General features: G+C 32.3%; 1 protein-coding gene across 1 annotated transcript; it reads left to right on the top strand.

Annotated features, from left to right (window-relative positions):
• Positions 1-212: 212 nt before the first annotated feature.
• On the top strand, positions 213-13,948 carry LOC128990184 (uncharacterized). Its single transcript, XM_054412469.1, has 7 exons — positions 213-325; positions 2,979-3,038; positions 6,046-6,220; positions 8,406-8,642; positions 9,491-9,715; positions 12,149-12,329; positions 13,600-13,948. The coding sequence occupies exons 1-7, from the start codon at positions 286-288 to the stop codon at positions 13,816-13,818; spliced, it is 1,137 nt and encodes a 378-aa protein (XP_054268444.1). The 5' UTR covers positions 213-285; the 3' UTR covers positions 13,819-13,948.
• Positions 13,949-19,256: the final 5,308 nt, after the last annotated feature.

Below are 19,256 nucleotides of genomic sequence, written 5' to 3'. Positions count from 1 at the left end.
AAAATGGACTCTGATTCATAGATTCATGGCAATGGCCTACGAAAACCACTATTTATGTTTAGAACTTGAAACAGATTATGAAGATCAGATTGGTCCACTATTACACTCCAATACTAGATATGCTCATTCACTTTCTATGCCTAGATATGAACATAAGGAAATGATCGCTTGGTGCGTCATAGACCTACTGAACCGATTCCAGCCCGGTCATTGTTTGAATGATCTGTGGTCAGTTTGTTCAGTAAGATAACATCTGATCAGTCTGCTGTCTTTTGCCACTTCAACATGAAGCCTTGGGCTTTAGGCTTCATCGTTCTAGTAGCAGGTTAGTCAATCTAGGCAAGTCTTATTCATGTTTGATAAACTCATAATTAAAGTCGTTAGGATATAATAATAAGGATTGAAAGTCAACCTTAGTTAAAAAGTTTGCTTTTTTGTAAACTGTTATTTTTGTGTGGAAGCCACGTGTGCTATGAAGGATTTTTCAGTGTTATAGTGAGCCTTTTCTAAAAGTGATTTTATGTATTTTAACACTTTAAGGAAAATTTGTGGACATGTTTGATTGTTTAAAACTGCAAATTTATTTCGTACAAAATCGATTTCATGGTCTCCTTTCTAGTTTTGTCGATGAACGAAGGGATTTTTTAGCATTCAAGTAATGTTACTATAGGAAAATATATCTGTGAAAATCATAGAACAAATTGAACTAGAATAATCATGTTTAAAAAAAACGTAAGGTTGTTTGGTATTATATTGTTTACCAATAGGTAATTGTTGTCTTGATTATTAAAATTTTAATTGAATTATGTAGGCATACATATCAATATGTTACAAATGACTTAGATAAAATACAAAATGTTGGTATACCTAGCTAAAGTTATTGTTGTAAAATGTTATATACTGTCAAAAATACTAATAAAAACAACTTTTTCTATTATAAGCAAAGAATGCATCGATGTAAATATTCTTCAGCCTTTTTGTTGATGTTAAAGCTCAATTTAGCCTTCCTTATTTTCACTATATCAAAACTCTTACAACCGTTTACAATATACTAATTTTATTGATAGCAAATCAAATACGCTTGAGAATTCGTTACGTGAAATGTGTGTTTTCAGCTTGATAAAATTGTAATAAATCATTTTGTATCTGTATTAGGCGTGGTAAACCCTTAATGCATTACCCTAGTACTGAGTAAAAGCTATCCCCAACCGATTTCTATCTTTACTCTTGTTTGAAAGTAGCTGCCACTAAAAGCGTTGCTCACCATTATGTACACTCTCATATTTTTTAAACATTTTTTTAACTTAATTGTGAACAAAATGATTAACTGCTTTAATACAAACATTTAAAACAACTTCCGTCAGTATTATTGCACAACTTTGACACAACAATGATATTTCGGTTGTTTTCGCGTTATATCTTCACATTTCGCCTCCAAACCAGTTCAAGTCCGGAACATCCTATCACCCATTTCGACCTCAGAGTTTGATAAGAGATAAGAGCAGCACCAAGGCCGTTGCACAACTGATAAGTGTATACTTATCAAACTGTTACATCTTCTCTCATCCCCAAACAAGGATAATGTTACTTGATCAAAACTTTTTTAAACTTCGCTTTTAATCTAAACTAATTTGAAATGTTACTGTCCTGTGTTGTCGTGAAGAGGGTAGTGAAGCACATAAAGTTGGTAAATAATAACAAACATTTAAACCAAACATTAAAAATAAATTTTGATTTCAAGTTAAAAACTGAGCATTTAAATTGTATACCGTACCTATAATTTTTCTGAGTTCGTTTGGCTCTTCTAACCGACCGATTGTCCTGATATGGGTCTCGAATTGAAGGTATGCACGCACAGATTTCACATCAAGCATCGGCATTTTTTATCTACAGTCCCACTTGGCTTATACGTATAAACGAAAATTGCTGTATTTCTTATGGAAGATAAATTTTGTTTTTCTTTTCCGAGTTCGTTTGGCTCTTCTACCCGACCGATTTTAATAATTGAGGTCTCAAATGAAGGTATGTACGTAAAGTTTCACATCAAGCATCGGCATATATTTATCTACTATATTACTTGACCAAAAACATAAATTTAATTTCTTTTTTATTCTTACTTTAACTTAAGAAGTATTTTACTAGGAATATTTTATAGGATATAAAATATTCCCATAAAATATAGGATATAAAATATATATAATATATTTTAATAGGATATAATCATATATATTTTTGTCTAAGAACCTTCAGTGAAATTCTGGCTTTTATTTAAACTATTAGTTATTTAAATCAAACGAGTTCCAAGCAAACGCAAGGTTTTCTAAAAAAAGAAGAAAAAAACAATACTGGAACTATTGATTCGTAATAAAGAATCAATAGTTCCAGTATTGTTTATGTTTTTTTATATGTTTTATACTCAAATTAATCAGTTAATTATATGCTTTAATTTAAAATATCGATCTTTTGAATCAGTTAAGTTCAATATTACTCAATCAAAAGTCACCTATTTTATTATTCTTCTGATATTATATTTATTTCAACGCTGAGGTTCTCTAGTATTGTTTTATAATGAAAGTAATTTGTCTGGCAAACACCTTTACATTTGCAGATAGAAAATGTCACATCTTATCAAAATATTATAACATAAGCTCTTCACCAATGGTGCTAAATTCGATAACTGTTGAAGCATCACAATGCTTTTGCGCTATTCAAAATATGTACGGAAACTTTTAATAGTTAAATTTACAAAAATATAAGAAACAAACAGGACTAGGCTTATAGCAATAGAAAATTAAAATAGTTAAATGTGTACATTAGGTTAATTTAAAGTACTGTATCTACTAACATCAAAATTACTCAAAGCTTCCAAACCCCCTTTGGCTAGAAGGAGATTTAGAAAAAAACTATTATTAAATAGACAAAGGGGGTGTGATTTGATCGATCCTAGATATAGGCCTACTAATGATAATGTTTTGCAGGTGTTCTAGAGATTATTGCAGATGGTGAGTCTGTGTATCAGAACAGCAGTACATTGGAAGGTGAGAGGTTCTACGTTGTACTTTATAGATTTAATTAGTAAAATTAGTTTTTAAACATGACATTTTTTATACCAAAATAACTGCATTTGAACAGTAGACCTTACTACTTTATATTTTGATTTTATTTTGTAAGCTTTAGTTAGACTTGTAATGAAGTTTAATGATAGTCATGTAATAGGCATTATTTAAATACATTATTGTATTAGTATCGGAATAAAAAATATATCCTTAAAAATTATAAAACATTTACTTTACAAATGCATATTCCTAAATTAATCATGTAAAAAAATTAGTCCTGACCGTTGTGCTTAGAGATGTTAAGAAATTTGTGCTTAGGGATAACAGGGATAACGAACGATTGCCAAAAATCGTTCTCTGTCATCCAATAAAAGTCAGTTCAGTTGTAGGTTATATCACGTTATATCAAGGTTATATCACGTACTCTCAATTGGTATGTCCAATAGTAGTCCAGTCAATGAATGCTCAAAAGGGGGGTGTAGAGGACATGGAGAGGGGGAAATTTTTTTCTGCGGGAATGTGTTCGGGGTAGTTAGAAGATAAAAATACCAAAAGTCCCCGCCCCTGGCCCTGCTGCTTTAGCGGGGGGAGGGGGGGAAAGACCCCATTTTTTAGGTTTTTACTTCTACACTGAAAACCGTGCATCGTACGGAAAAAATGAAAATTATAAAAAGAAAGATGAAATTCTCTACAAGAATGGTCATATTCATTTCTTCCGTATATGCATTAGTTTAAAAGATATTCTCAAAATAATATAAAAATTCTTAAATAAATTGATTTTTCACGCGTTTTTTGTCAAATAAGTTTATATAATCCATTAGCCTGTTGTTGTTTCACATCATTCAGGATAGAAAACAGGTTTTTGAACTCTAACCTATATAATATAATATATCAATCGTATATATTGTGTTAAAATAGTTTATATAAATTTAAATAAGTTATATATATTTGTCATGGAAACAAGTAATTTTGGCATAATTATTACATTAAAAATTAAAAAGATTATGTTTGTAGCTATATTTGTCCAGGTTTATTTATAACAATTGCCGAAACCAAGACTTAATATTATTGTTCATGGTCTGGCTCACTTGGGACGAGAGGGTCCGACTTCTGCCCCCAAAACTGGTGCCATCTGGAACTGAAAACCACCATCTAGGACATCTCCATCATTCAATTCTTGTTGATTAGACTCAATATTGGCTATCAAAGTGAGAATTCGGTGTAGGCCTGTATATTCTTCATCTTCCTCATTCATCAGAATGGGCATTTCATGTAAAAAGATCCCTTGCAGTTCTGGCATAACGGAGAACACTTATTGGACATTTTCTTGCATGCACAAATTGCACATCTGGCATTATAATCTTGAGTACATTTGCCAAAAACTTGATTAAGGGATTAACTGTTCCTGGTTACTATAATTTTGGTGTCTCTGTTCAAATGAATATCTACTGACTAGTGGCGGTCCTTTGGGAGGGGGGGGAGTTCTGATTAGAAACTATCCTTGTATATGATATTGTATAGTTTAAATTTATTAGTCCAGTGCGGACAAAATTGATAACAGGCTGAAAATTGGTGGAAATGTTCAAAACAATGTTCTGAGTGGCCCACACAAAGTCCCAAGAAATCGCAGTTGGAGAACGGCCACCATTTTGAAAAAAACTGCCGCCATCTTGGAAATTTAGATTTCTTGCTGTATCTTTTGAAGTAATTGTCCGAAAGACCTTATTTATGTCTCAAATTAAACGTTTTGGGCTCATGTATGCGGGTAATATATAATTAAAGAGTTTATCATGTTCTAAGCATAAATATTATTTTATTTATATTAACCTCAAAAATATCTATAATAATGATATAGATACGGTTATGTCACCCCTCTTATACGAATTGTGGATATTTATATGCATGCAAGGTGGATAAGATACTCCCTGGTGTGGATTAACGTCCGCACGGGTGAGTACTACGACTATCCGCAATACTATCCTGATAATTAGACCAATTCGTAATTACCAAGGCAAAAATGTGGTTCGGATTCCACTATAAACTGTAGGTCCCTTAGTTGCCATTAGCTGTATGGGCTATTAATTAACAGCTGTGTCTAAGGAATAAGTCGGTCTTGGTCACTAACAAGACTACAAGATCGCACCACTCATCCTACACTCATCTCCATTCACACTTGGCTTAAAATACCTACTTTGTATGGTTGCCATTTCATAGAACAGTATTAACAGTATAGATATTGAGTCTAATGAACAAGAATTGGATTATGGAGAGACCATGAACAATAGTATTAAGTCTTGGTTTCGGTAATTGATATAAATAAACCTGGACAAATATATCTACAAACATAATCTTTTTAATTTTTAGTGTAATAATTATGCCAAAATTACTTGTTTCCATGACAAATATACATAATTTATTTAAATTTATATAAACTATTTTTAACACAATATATACGATTGATATATTATATTATATAGGTTAGTGTTCAAAAACCTGTTTTCTATCCTAATTAATGTGAAACAACAACAGGCTAATGGATTATATAAACTTATTTGACAAAAAACTCGTGAAAAATCAATTTATTTAAGAGTTTTTATATTATTTTGAGAATATCTTTTAAACCAATGCATATACGGAAGAAATGAATATGACCATTCTTGTAGAGAATTTCATCTTTCTTTTTATAATTTACATTTTTTCCGTACGATGCACGGTTTTCAGTGTAGAAGTAACAAACTAAAAAATGGGGTCTTTCCCCCCCCTCCCCCCGTTGAAGCAGCAGGGCCAGGGGCGGGGACTTTTGGTATTTTTATCTTCTAACTACCCCGAACACATTCCCGCAGAAAAAAAATTTCCCCCTCTCCATGTCCTCTACAATCCCTTTATTGACTGGACTATAGGGAAAAAATAAAAAAGTTGCATTTTTGAAACTGGGTGACATTAATAAAAATGGTTAAAAAAATAAATAATTTATGTCAATTTTGTTCAGAACCAGAGCCTATTAGGCTTCTGTACGGAGAAAGTCATGGCATAGCGTGGACAGATGTTACTACCAGAAAGAGGCAGAGAAATATATTGACTAAGAGATATTTGGATGTAGACAGCATTGACTACCATTATAAGAGAAACCTATTCTACTACACTGGCTGGGGTGCTATTTGGAGGTAAAAATCGTAGAATAGAGCAAAGGTGATTGCTTTTGGCGCGCAACTGCATTTTACGGTTTACGGAAAAACGATTGAGCGCCACAATCCTTTTTTGAGTCATCAAATCAAATTTTGTACTGAAAATATTTGTTTGTTCGTAAACATTAGTACGTATTAGACAGTTTTATGCAGAGGTATATTTGTAACAATTCGCAAAATTAACCATTACTTATTTCTAAGCTTATTCAATGATACAATCACATATTTTTTAGATGTGTGTCAAACAATATTTGGTTTATTTTTTTATACAGATACCTATTTCATGAGAGTATCAGAAGACGTTTTCAAAAGAATTGCAGAACTGTTTGACATTTCTTCATATTTTTAGTTTATTCTTAGTTTTTTTTTTTAGTCAAACTAATTACCATTGAATTATTTTGCAAAAGACAAGCTAAAGAGAATTTAAGTGATTTAATCATTATTTTCACAAATTATTATTATTTTTATCCGTATCAAAATTTTGTTTATAAAGGACACATGAGTGACTGTTACGAGTTGAAAAACTTCGATCGTACCAAGACTCATAAGTTTTATACGACTTTGGAACGCTGGGAGGCGCATCAAAGTTAGTTGAATAAAGGTCGACTGAAGCAGGGACATATAAGCTGCTTTATTTGTTCCTCTCAAAACTTACATGACTGTTACTGCTTTTGTATTCCAATAAATTAAAAATCGTTAATTTCGATGGGTAAAATCTGGAGAAAGAACTTTGATAAAAGTTCATACATTTAATGCTTACAATTTCAGCGATTACTCAAGGTAGGCTACGGATATTTTTTATTTTTTAACCGCCTATTTTACTCCACATACAGATTTCATACTTTTGTATTTAGACGAATATGTGTAAGCAAAAACATCTTTATGATACCCATAGAGTGTGTATTTGTATCTTGTGGAACAAAATACAAATACACGTCTTTTATTTCATTATTTTTTACATTATTTGACATCAGGTTTGAAAATTCACATTTCTTACCCCGTTCCCACAATGATTTTTACTCAATGTTTACTCATTATATCGATTTAACAAATTACGTATTCTCAGCATCAAATCAAAATTTTAACAATATTGTATTACGTTTGAATAAATAACACAATAAAACAACCATTACGCTCGTCATATGTGGGAACAAATATATCTGCTAAATTAAAAACGTTGTCGTTCGTCACAAAATCAAAGCGAAGAACAAAGACAATTTTATAATCCAGTTCGTTAGTCGGTTATCGAATTTAAAAAGAACAAAGTGCTGAAAAGCATACCATTGATCAAACGTGCGAATCTTCATAAAGCGTCAGTTTACTTTGGTAGATTTGTGATTTAACATCATTTCTACTTTTTGTTTCCCTTATGCACCAAATATTTGTATATTTGTTCTAACACTGTTTGACGAATGTAAGTGAATTGTTGGGGACGACACAAAAGTAACTTTATTGTTAAACATTTGATTGTTTACCAAATCTCCTGCGTGTAGAGCGTTCTTTTTATAATTAATTGACTAGTAGTTGTTCATTAATGCTAATTATACAGGAAAATCTCAATCGTACTTATTGATCTTTTTTGAAGATCTCTTGTATATTTGCATTAAACTGTGTGGCAGAATCAAAATATTAACCCAGGGAAAAGTAAACAAACTACAAAGCAACATCTTCAATACTATTTTACTTTAATATATTTGTTAGTAAAAAATCTACCTAAAATTCTTTCATAATCCCTGACATGGGTAACTTTAAGACGGTTCCAGGGCTAAGCCCTGAAGGTTATCACTAAATTAATATTGTATAAACCTCTTTCTTGAAATTCTACATGCATGTACCTAGTTTCGTGGCCATCGGTTCGGTGGTGTCTGAGTTTATCACTGCCAAACAAATATATAAAAACCGACATCCTTTTTTATACTTATGAGAAGATACGATAGTCTATTCATTAATGATGTTGCAAATTGTGCTGCTTCTGATTACCTGATTACAAAGAATTACTGTAATTTATGACCATCGACTTGAATGATTTTAAGTACTTACGAAATTATAGTCTCATGTATTCTTTTTTATACCCTTCGCTATTCTGATACGTCTTTACAAAAGCATTATAAATACAGTACAGTATTATGAATCTACATTAATTAATAAAGCATCTGGTTTCCAGACTGCCAATGGAGGACGCCGGACCAGAAGCTCAAGGCGAAGAGATTGTGAGATTCGATTATGGAGTAGGCACTCTGGCTGTTGACTGGGAGCACGAACGCATCTACTGGACTAGTCCTTCCACAGGCTTCGTGTGGAGACTAGGCTTGGACGAAAACGAGGGAAACAGTGTAGTGGTGGTGGAAAACGCGGGAAACCTCACGAGACACAACAATGTTGCGGTGGATCCCTACATGAGGTAAGAGGAGGGAAAGGGAGAAGTACATACTCACGAGTACAGTATATTGAATAGAAGTTTGGATTTATATATAGCTAACAAACGACTTAACATCTATATGTGTCGTTGGCTTGTTGCTTCATGAGGGTAACGCAGAACACAGTAGCTTTGGTTGATAAGGCAGGACCGTTTGAGATCAGCCTTCTGCTATCTCAATGAGGTCACCGCTTTGTCCACATGACTTGTAACGGCACTTTACTGTTTATGTAACCACTGATTAGAACTGCCTTTAGTAGTGGAGGTTTGTAATGAAATCAATAATCTAACATTTATGTGAGGAGTTGCTTGATATGTGTAAGCGTGTTTGTTCCGCTTTATTTACTGTTGGGGTTTCCCACAAACTCCATCTATTATATACATTTGAAATTAAAACTGTTATTTTAAATTTATATTAATTCCAATATTACCAGTTCTTCTTGAAGATTCCATCTATTATTTTTTTACGCTTATTTGTGGCCGAAGTAAAAATATCTTAACACCACAGAAGTTCAAAATAAAAAAATCACATTTGTAAAAGTCCTAAATCTTATAACCTAACGAGAAGGTAAGAACTTAAGTATCGGAAATTGCCACAAGTTCAATGGATTTTGGTTCCAGTATTTAACTCATTAACCAATTGAATACGTGATTTAATGTTTTTTTTATGTGTTAAATTGTTAAAAGTCAGGATTTTGAATGAAGATCGATTGTGTTAACAACACTTTCATCAACGTCATTCACTCTGGACACGTTATTCCTAATGTTAGACTAAGTTAAAAATTAAGTTCTTTTCATGGTCGGTGAGATATACTGCTTGGCAACTCCCAAAGGTATTTGTTCGTAGCTACCGAGTCAGGCCACTCCCTGAGGACGGACCTTGATGGTGACAATCGGATGAGGCTGAACCATGGGCTGAGACTTACCAGCCTCGCCTTAGACTTGCAGAACCGGAGGGTGTACACTTGTGGGTCCAAGGCGTTCGCCCCAGTCCTGCAGTCGTCCGACTACTGGGGCGAGAATGTGATGGACTATGAGATACAGCACGGAAGTGATTGGTTAGTCTAGTTTCTGTATACTTAAATATGCACATTAATGTATTTAACGGTATCTTTCCAAAAAAATTGAACTCCACGACCATTCTCCCAAGGATGCCCGTTGGTACGGGTTGGAAGTGTTTGAATGCTTACATTTAGAATTGGTTGAAGTACTCTTTCAGGGCACGTGTCAAGGAAGATAGGCATTAAAAAACATTTTTTACTCAAAGTTTAAAACTAAACCTACTAATTACTGGATCTGAGCTCTGATGATGGTTAACTGTAACATCTCCCAAACATCGGCTTTCAAACACAGCTCAAATGACTATGTCCAGCAAATGAGAAAACGAATATACAGTATTTACAGTATGTACAGTATGTTGCTTGTACAACACTCAAAATAATATGCAGCAATGAAAACTTTCTATATGGAGTTAAATAGTTTACATTGTGTTATAGTTAAGTGCAGCTCAAGATTCTTGACGAATGATTCTTTCAAGAGAAGGAACCTTAAGTTTACATTTTGATTTTTTTATGGGTAAGGGTCAACTGAATTTATATTTTCAATCATAATCCATTTCCTGAAGTATTATGAGTAAAAGTATACACAATAAACAAACTGTGCTACGGATAGCAAGAGTTTCTTTTAAAAATCAGTTATAAATGAATAGCAACGCATATTTATTTATATCAAATATCTACAGGTTATATACCATTACAAATTAACATTTCCATCCAGTAAACAGTAACAAATTACTAGTATCGCTCTAACTAAACTATCCAAACCTGCCCTTAGGCATTATACGACGTGCCACAATCAATCCCCAAGTAATTAGAAACTTCTGGTTCTAGAGCTTAACTCGCGTTACCGCTGACCCATTTCCTGTGTAGAAGTTGTCAAGTTGTCTTCTACTTCAGTCTATGTCGTTGTCTTATGTATGTCAGGCGTTGATTAAATAGTGACACGCTTCCTAGTTTCTCCATCTGATCTTACTCATGTAAATATGGCAAATTAAATTACCTTTGAAACACTTTACATCTTAAAATATTTCAACCTGTTTAAAGGGTTCTAGGGTAACAAAGCCTAAATACAATCAGTTTTGCTATAAAGTCTGTTACAGCACTAAAAGTTTTAGTAACTTATACATCGCAGTAGTATTTTTTTTTAATATACATACAAAATTTTCTCTGCATTAGGAAATTTAGTAAATTAACGATTGGATATTAACAAAGAAAATCAACAATTGTCTTTCATTTAGTTTGTAAATCTTTTATTCGTAATAAGATACTTCTAAGTTAAACATTTTAAAAATATCATATAATTTTTAATAAGATTTGTTGTACCATTTTTTTGTGTCTACATCAAATTTGTCAAGAGTTGGACATGATATGACAGATTGTGTTTACACACGATTTCAATTCTTTTGTTGATAGCACACACAGGCAAAATGTTTAGTGTTTATCCCAAAGCTCATTCTGTACTGTCAGTGTCAGTTGTGTTCTATTTTAAAAACAGTACCTGCCGTAGCACAATAATTTGTAAGTTAACAAAATCTTAATAAGCATCTACCCAACTTCTTTTCTGTTTGAAAATATAATGATTTACTTTATTTATCCACACCAGTGGCACTTATTAACGTTTTTAGGGAACGGTCCAACCCTGATCTTGTTATTTGTTGTCGACCTGTTGTTAGAAATCATTAATAATCGGTAGCCCAATTACAAGTTTCAACTGGAACTACTGATAACGATATTGTTTTGAATCGAATCAGATTTGAATGCGAGCACTACAATCACTCAGCCACCCAAACAATGGTCTTAAAATTAGGCATTTCAAAGGTTATCTTCAGAGGAGGTATAACTAACATCTTTCAAATATTTGAATGTCATACAAGGCGTTTAACAAGACCTTTTTTTTATACAAAGTGCTTACTTCATACAAAAATCGTGTGGTTTTAGTACTCGCCAATCAGATAGTGGCTTGTTCGACCTTGCAAAAAGTCAGTATCTTTTGCTTTTTCCACACTTGACTCAGAACTTATGTATTTGATCAAATGATCCTTGCTAAAGAAACAGGTGATTTTAGTCAAACGTCCTTACAGATTGTCTTAGACAACAAAGCACAATCACATCAATCACTATACTCCGTTCACAAAATGTAGACGGTTTTAGAGAAAGATCTATACCCTCCACGTCTTGATCCTACTATGAAAACTTAGCTTAACAACTGAGATTTGTGAAAACGTCAATCACCTGCCACATACCTCTCTCATCTTTGTCTCGTTTACGCTTTCAAATATACGCCCTCGTGTGTCAACGTTGGGCACTTGTGATATAATATAATAGTTGTATTTTTGCTACCAACCTAAATCTACGTCTACATGTATATTTTGTTTATATTGGCATTAATTAGCAAAACCATTATTTTTCATAACTAAACATTCGCTGGTGTAGGTGGATCCGTCTGATCGGTTTGGACGTGTTTTCCACCGGACCCGACCAACCCCCACAGCTGTTCTGGGTCCACCAGGGATGGAGTGACAAGGACACCGCCTGGAGGGTGAACACAACCAACGGTCATCTATCCTGGGAGCAGGAGTACGTCGCCAGCGGCACCGTGCTGGATCCTGAGACGGTAGAGCCTATTTGCCAACTTAAGAGAAGCTAAGCCATAGACCAACCAACACAAGTAGACTTCTCAGCCCATTGTACATTTTGATGCTCGGTTTTTTTTTAGTTAATTTACGGTGACACTGATCGCTGGGGTTTACAATTTTGAAACTGAATTTTTTTATATTATTTTAGAGTTAATTTCGTTTGGTTGTTACTAACTACTAACTGGTTGTTTGGTTGTAACTAAGGGACTAGTTGTTTGTTATGATTAAATCTTTTTATTTGGTCAAACGAGATTTTAAATGACCAAAATATCAAAAACTAACAATGAACTGGACAGAGCTAGCAATAAAATTGGCTTTAGCTGTTCCATAAGGATGACAAATCTACTAAAGGAGTATGTTTTATCTATGGATAAATAATCTAATGTTTACTTGTAATGCTTTTGTTAAGGATAGCAGGCTTGCCAAAAATGTGTACTATGAGCCTAAGTCTTAGCCTCAGCCTTGGTCTTAGACTAAGCCTTAGCCTTAAGCCTTATCCTTAAGCCTTAGCCAAAAGGCCTCATCTTTGCCATTTCCCTTGCTTTAGCGTCAGCCTTAGTCTTTGCTTTAATTTAAATGGGAATAAATAAGTCTTTAAAAACCAAACACTTTAAACCCAAAATTGGACGTAAAGGCATCTCTCTCAAACTCAAACCTTCTTTGTATGATCTTATCCACATTTTTTTTTACTTCTATAAACAAAACTACTTACTTTTATTTATAAAAACTTTTGTAAGGACAGCGGACTTATATAAACGAGAAGGAATCCACTCTGACACCAGAAACACTATACTTTAGTACTACCATTTAGAACTATTTCTCTCCTAATCAAACATTTCTTGGATTTGGGTATACTAAGTGTGACTGCATTTTCTCAATTTTTGTGCATAGTGTAAAGATGTGTGTTTCTTGCAGCAGAGTAAACTGCCATTGAGGAACACCATCTATCCTTAGAAGAATACTATTTTTACTTAGTACAGATTCTTACAGCATGCCCCATTTTCAAATTTATGTCTGCTCTTCCCTGTGTGTTTTTTTTATAAACATTCCACTGAAACTCACATATCCATAGTATTTCTTTTTTTTACTCAATACCTTCACAGAGTTTTCTAGAAACTACACTATGTAATAAAATAACAACATCCAACAATGAAATATTGCTTGTATTTTTTTATGTTTTCATGTTGACAGGTTTTACTATGCCGTTCAACCTCAAGTATTAGTTCAATAATAAACATTTTTTTTCAGAGGATCTGGTGTGTAAAAGTTTACCATTCTGACGTACAAAGAAGACCCAAGTACCTAGACTTTGAGGAGGACCCAGTTCCTTCTTCGAGTGAAGCAATGGCAATAGCAAACTGGACTGTGATAAAATCTGATGGCTCGTCTTATATTTTGACAAGCCAATCTTGGCTTGGATTCCTCTATTTAGGAATAGCTGTGGCTATTCTACTTCGACCAATGTAAAAAACAAACTAATTATGAATACAAACATTTTGTAAATAAAAGCTGAGTTAAAAGAACTAAGTCATCGTGTGTAGTCATAAAATAATAAAAAAATACAGCCACAATAAGTGTAGTGCCGAACTTGATTCACAGCCTCAAACCTGTATTTATCATTCAAGTATGAACATTTTAAACAATTAAGTCAACACTATTTCATTTAATGGTTACTTAATATGGCGGAGTTAAAATTGGCATTTGTCTTCATGTAGCAAAACACCAACTGGTCTTAATTGAATACTGTGGCATGGTTTACAACATTACAGATAGGTTAATTTAAATTTTCTCACCCTATACGTATATGGAGAAGGCATTGTTTTCGTCAAAATGTTCGAGTTTGAGTTTTGGGCGACCACAGAAAGGTATTTTTTTTTAATTGGGATATAACAAATACCTAAAAGTTAATGTTAAATCATGCCTAAAAAACTGTTTGAGCAAACTACACAATGACAATAGAGATTATTTGTGGTGACAGAAGCTATCAACATATCAAATATTGATACCAGATAGCAGTGGGACGAATCACAGTGGGGTGGTCACAAATGATAACAAATGTGGAGCTGGCTGCGTTGTGCAAACGGTAATATTGCTAACAAGGACTTATTGTTGTCTGTATCCTGGGTTTACCAAGTAATGTTGGCACTGACGGTGAACATCAACCAGGAATATTCTAAATACCGACTACAAATTTGACTCCGTATGAACTAAACAGGCCACATAATGTTCTGTGGGCATTTATCAACAAACTATGTAATTATAACTATGTTGGATTCGTTTATCCTTATTCACTTCACTGAAATAAAATTGTTTTAATCAAATAAAGAAGCTTAAATATTACTCTAAGGGTTGCATAGCTGAAATTAATGCATTTTATTATAGTATTACTTCTGTCTAAAATGTTTTTACTTGATTGGATTATGTGTGACTTATGATGTTTCAAGTCAATAAGAGAGAAATTGTAAAATTATGTTTGTGAATATCTATTTTAAGTACTTTAAGCAACACAAAAATCAAAGGTATATAAATTACCATGTAATATTAATATATTTTGTTTACAAGAATCATTATGTACATTGTTATTTCTCTGTATCAGAGATATTAGAAACACTTTTCCTTCAACATAAGTAATTGTTTGGTTTATTTTAAACAATTAACAATTAAAAACGAACAGCTATACCAGTGTTTTTCCCAGTTTTAGCAATAAAAAATTAATTGAATATTTTAATATTTATAGTAAAGTTGTATTAAGTACCATAGTCGTTAAGTTAACAACCTTTTATAAACTATCCCTCATAACCTTGTTCGTATTTTTTTAAATTTATCAGTTAAAAAATAGTAGAGTATAATATAAGTTCAGAGAATCCTTTTGCATTATTTATAGAATCTTTGATAAATATTAATTGGTTAAGTAATTATTTTTTTGTAATTTCCTAGTTGTTCAAGTGGCCCAGACGTTTCGCCACCTTGCTTTTTAAGCTGAATAGATTTGCTTTCGATGATGTGATGCTTCGTATGAGAAAATGCAAGGTTGTCATATATAAATTTCTTTGAGAGAGTGTTTAGCAAAATAATTTATATAAGATGCGTTAAAGTTAATTATAATAAATTTTTATTTGAATAAATCACGTGAATCCTTCTTATGTGATGACATCTTTGAATATATTCTAGTATTTTATACAAAACAGACTGTTTGGAAATCGTGGAGATAAGCCATAGCAACATGAAAATAACACCTTACCACAAGACCACAGCAAAGGTAAGAAAGAAAATATTCTTCTAAAACCCAGTGACATTTCCCTCAAAACCCCCGTAGCACATAAGTGCAAGACGAGCAAACTGAATTTCATGGAAGTTACAGTATGGATGGGGGTCTATGGGAGGATACTATATGAATCGGTCTGCTGTTAAAGTGCTGAAGTGGGTTTCTGTGTTTGGGAAACATCGGCAAAGACATATCAGCACTTACGCCCTTTGGTCGTTTGGATAATGTCGGGGTTCCACTATAGTCGACGTCCTAGCCAACCTACTTTTCGACAAAACTACTAGGAAATATTCGTGAACGGGTTTTTACGATTTTCTACCAGATTCTTTTAAAGAGCTTTCAGTGGAATGGTTAAATTTACCAATGTTAAGAGTACGACATCACATTGAATACATTTACCGAAAGAAAACTAATGTGTTTCACTTTTAAAAACTGTGACGTATTGTTAACTTAAATTGGATTAAGCTAATACGCTATGTTATGCGTCAACAGCATATGATAATTAAAGTTAAGTTATATGTTTCTTTTATCTACTGTCGAAGTACGTAAAATAATTATGAGATGTTTTTAACTTATATCTTAGTATTGGTTACATCACATACAAAATTACCCACTTAGGGTATTAGTTACAAAAACATGTCAAATTATTATTGTACATGAATACAATTTCTTTAAACACCCTGAATGCACCTGTTTAGTTCCTACACAGTCAAGGTATGCAATTTTATTTATAAATAGTCTACTAATGTACAAGAATAATCATTGTTGGGGATCAAAATAAAATCAACATCCTGTTCATTTCCAACCAAGATAGTGCAGTTAGGTAAATTATAAAACTAGGTATTTCCATAATATATCCTCATGCATAATTTAATACCATATTACAGTATTAATATTTAAACCCCTCCTCTACAAAAACATTTTTTGCGTAACGTATGTCCATCTGAAGTTACAGCCAATATCGTCAATTCAATTAATTAATAACTAATTTACATTGTTTGCAAAACACAGAGCTGCATTAACGCATTAATAAGCTAATGTAATTCCAATTATAGCTGATAACCATAATTAAATAATGCTCATCAACAGTGCTCTGATCTGATATTAAATTGGAATTTTAGTTTACTCTTAATACAAGAATATTTATGAAAAAAGAGAGTTGACGTAAAAATAAGAGTACAATTTTGTTCCTACTACTGCATGGAAATGACCACATTGCCATACCTGTAAACAGTACGCAAAATAGCTCGTTCACGATCTAGATTATACAGTGGTCGTTTCTACAGCAACCACAGGCACGGATCAGGTAAGTTAGTTAACATCAAAGAAATAAGTTGGTAAGCAAATAACGTAACATTACAAAAGCAAAAACAACCTAATTCACACTTCATATAAAAAGTTAATCGGTGTGCTATTATAAGTTAATTATGGTGGTAGGAAAATCTTGCCCGAATACACAAATAGAAATTGCCTACATCATTGTTAGTAACAAGACGTTGTGTACTTAACCCATAATGTTGTCAATGTGTGCTAACGTTTGTGTGCCGGAAACATGACACGAATGTTTGTAAGTTGATTGGATCGTTCTTGTTTGACATTCATATCTATGGATAGTCAGATTCTTAAACTTTTGCGCAGGTGTTTTTGTTAAGATAAGTTGGAATGGTCGTTTATTATAGCCTGATTTAATTCTAATTCTAAATTTTAACGTCCCAATTTTAACCATAAATTCACTATACAGGGTGTTTTTTAACTGTTCCACCATTAGGATCTTGTACACGATACATCTTACAGTAACAACATCTTAAAAGGGGAACATTCCCTTGTCTTAAAAGAGGTTTAAAAGTTGTAAATGGCCGCCATTTTCCAATATCCTTATGGAATAAGCTGTATGTTATGGTGTTTTCGGTAAGTAAATGAAAATCTAAGACTTTTTTATTCGTGAGTAAATTTTTACATACTCAACTGGTTTCGAGCTACAGAGAAATAATTTAGCCTCTCTTGCCAGCTGTTATTATTAAAAAGAAAAACAATTAAAAAAACTAGACAACTTAAAAACCACAAGAAATTGTAAATAAATGGTACGGTGAACGACAAATATTCTCAGACTGGAAGTTGCACAGGTTAGTATATGTACAGGTTAGGTATTATTATTTATTATTACAACAATGCTAGTAAACAGCTGGAAATGTAAATGTTCAATAACAGCTGTTTAGAGAGACTAAATTAAAACTTTATTATCTCTCTGTATCAAAAATTACTCAAGAATAAAAAAGTCTTCGATTTTCATTTACTATCCGAACACCATAAAATGCGTTGGTATTAAATAAAAAAAAAACGTTGTATTATTTTACAAATGGGTAATAATATTTAAGAGGCATATTTTATCATGTTTTCTTTGAATGGTTTAGTAACAAACAATGTAATTTTCAACTAAGCCTATTTCTGTTTTATTTTGTAGTTTTTTTTTATCAAAATATATCCGTTTAGTATCAGTTATTATGGTATTCATTGATATTAGTAAATGTAGTGTCAACCGAAGATTTAAATGTTTTGTTACAAACAAAATTTATTATTTTGTCTGTATAAAACTAACTATGTAAAACATCACTCTTTCGTTTCAGGTCCATTACATTGAATTGTATCGTGTGATAATCTCTTTAGAAGATAATACTGATGATAAATAATCAAAAATAAACAATTTGGTTGGTTACTGTTGGGTCGACAGGACTAAATGTATTTATAAACTAATTGTAGTTAATAGATGTATGCTTAATCGAAACTAATGGTTCAAAGTGGCTGAGCACATTTGTTTGCTTTGCTCTATAATTACATTCATCGCTTAACTAGTGTTATTATTGTTTATTACATTATGACATTTTTTTGTAATTTGAGGATTTTTAGCTTTCTTCACCAAAAACACATAGACCGTAAGTATTAATTAATTAAGTAGTTTTGCAATTATGTTAGGTGGCACGAAAAAATACATTTATGACTTATTAGTATATTAATATAAGTTAAATTACGCTGGTACATAAATATTAATTTTTATGGGTTAGTTTCTATAGTATTTAATTGATAAACACCCTAAAAAAGTTTGACGACTTTGAAAAATCCGCAATTACAAAATATGCCCTTACAAAATACCATATTTTTTTTAAAATATCTTATCTTGTAATCTTGCTATATTGTAAAACTTTTTTTATTTTCAAGGTTCGGACAATTTTTGTAATTTTTGTTTGTTATAAAAAATCTGAATTGCTTGCAAGATTGCAAGATTTCCTGAACCATGTTTAAATCATAACGTGTTTGGATGTAAATTATATCATTTTGAGTGTTTCCCTTCCTTACTGTAGCTCAACAACGTGTTTTCCCATAAAATTGAGTTGAAGCTGATAATTTGTTATTAGATAGTTTATATTACTTATTTTACGAATACAGTATTATTATGGTTACTTAATAATATTATTAATACTTTATTATTAAGGTTAAATTATATAAATATGTATGTACTTCGAATGATATAGTTATAATATGTTAACTCATAACAATTTCACATCAATACGATTTATTTCCCAGATTAGATTTAGGTAATAAGCACCATTTCGTAAAACAAAATAATCTGTAATTCACTAATTCA

The sequence above is a fragment of the Macrosteles quadrilineatus genome, unplaced genomic scaffold, assembly GCF_028750875.1.
Source record: "Macrosteles quadrilineatus isolate MER2022 unplaced genomic scaffold, UCM_ALF_1.0 Scaffold_3__2_contigs__length_128488019, whole genome shotgun sequence".
NCBI lineage: Eukaryota > Metazoa > Arthropoda > Insecta > Hemiptera > Cicadellidae > Macrosteles > Macrosteles quadrilineatus.
This window is presented reverse-complemented; position numbering and strand designations above follow the sequence as displayed.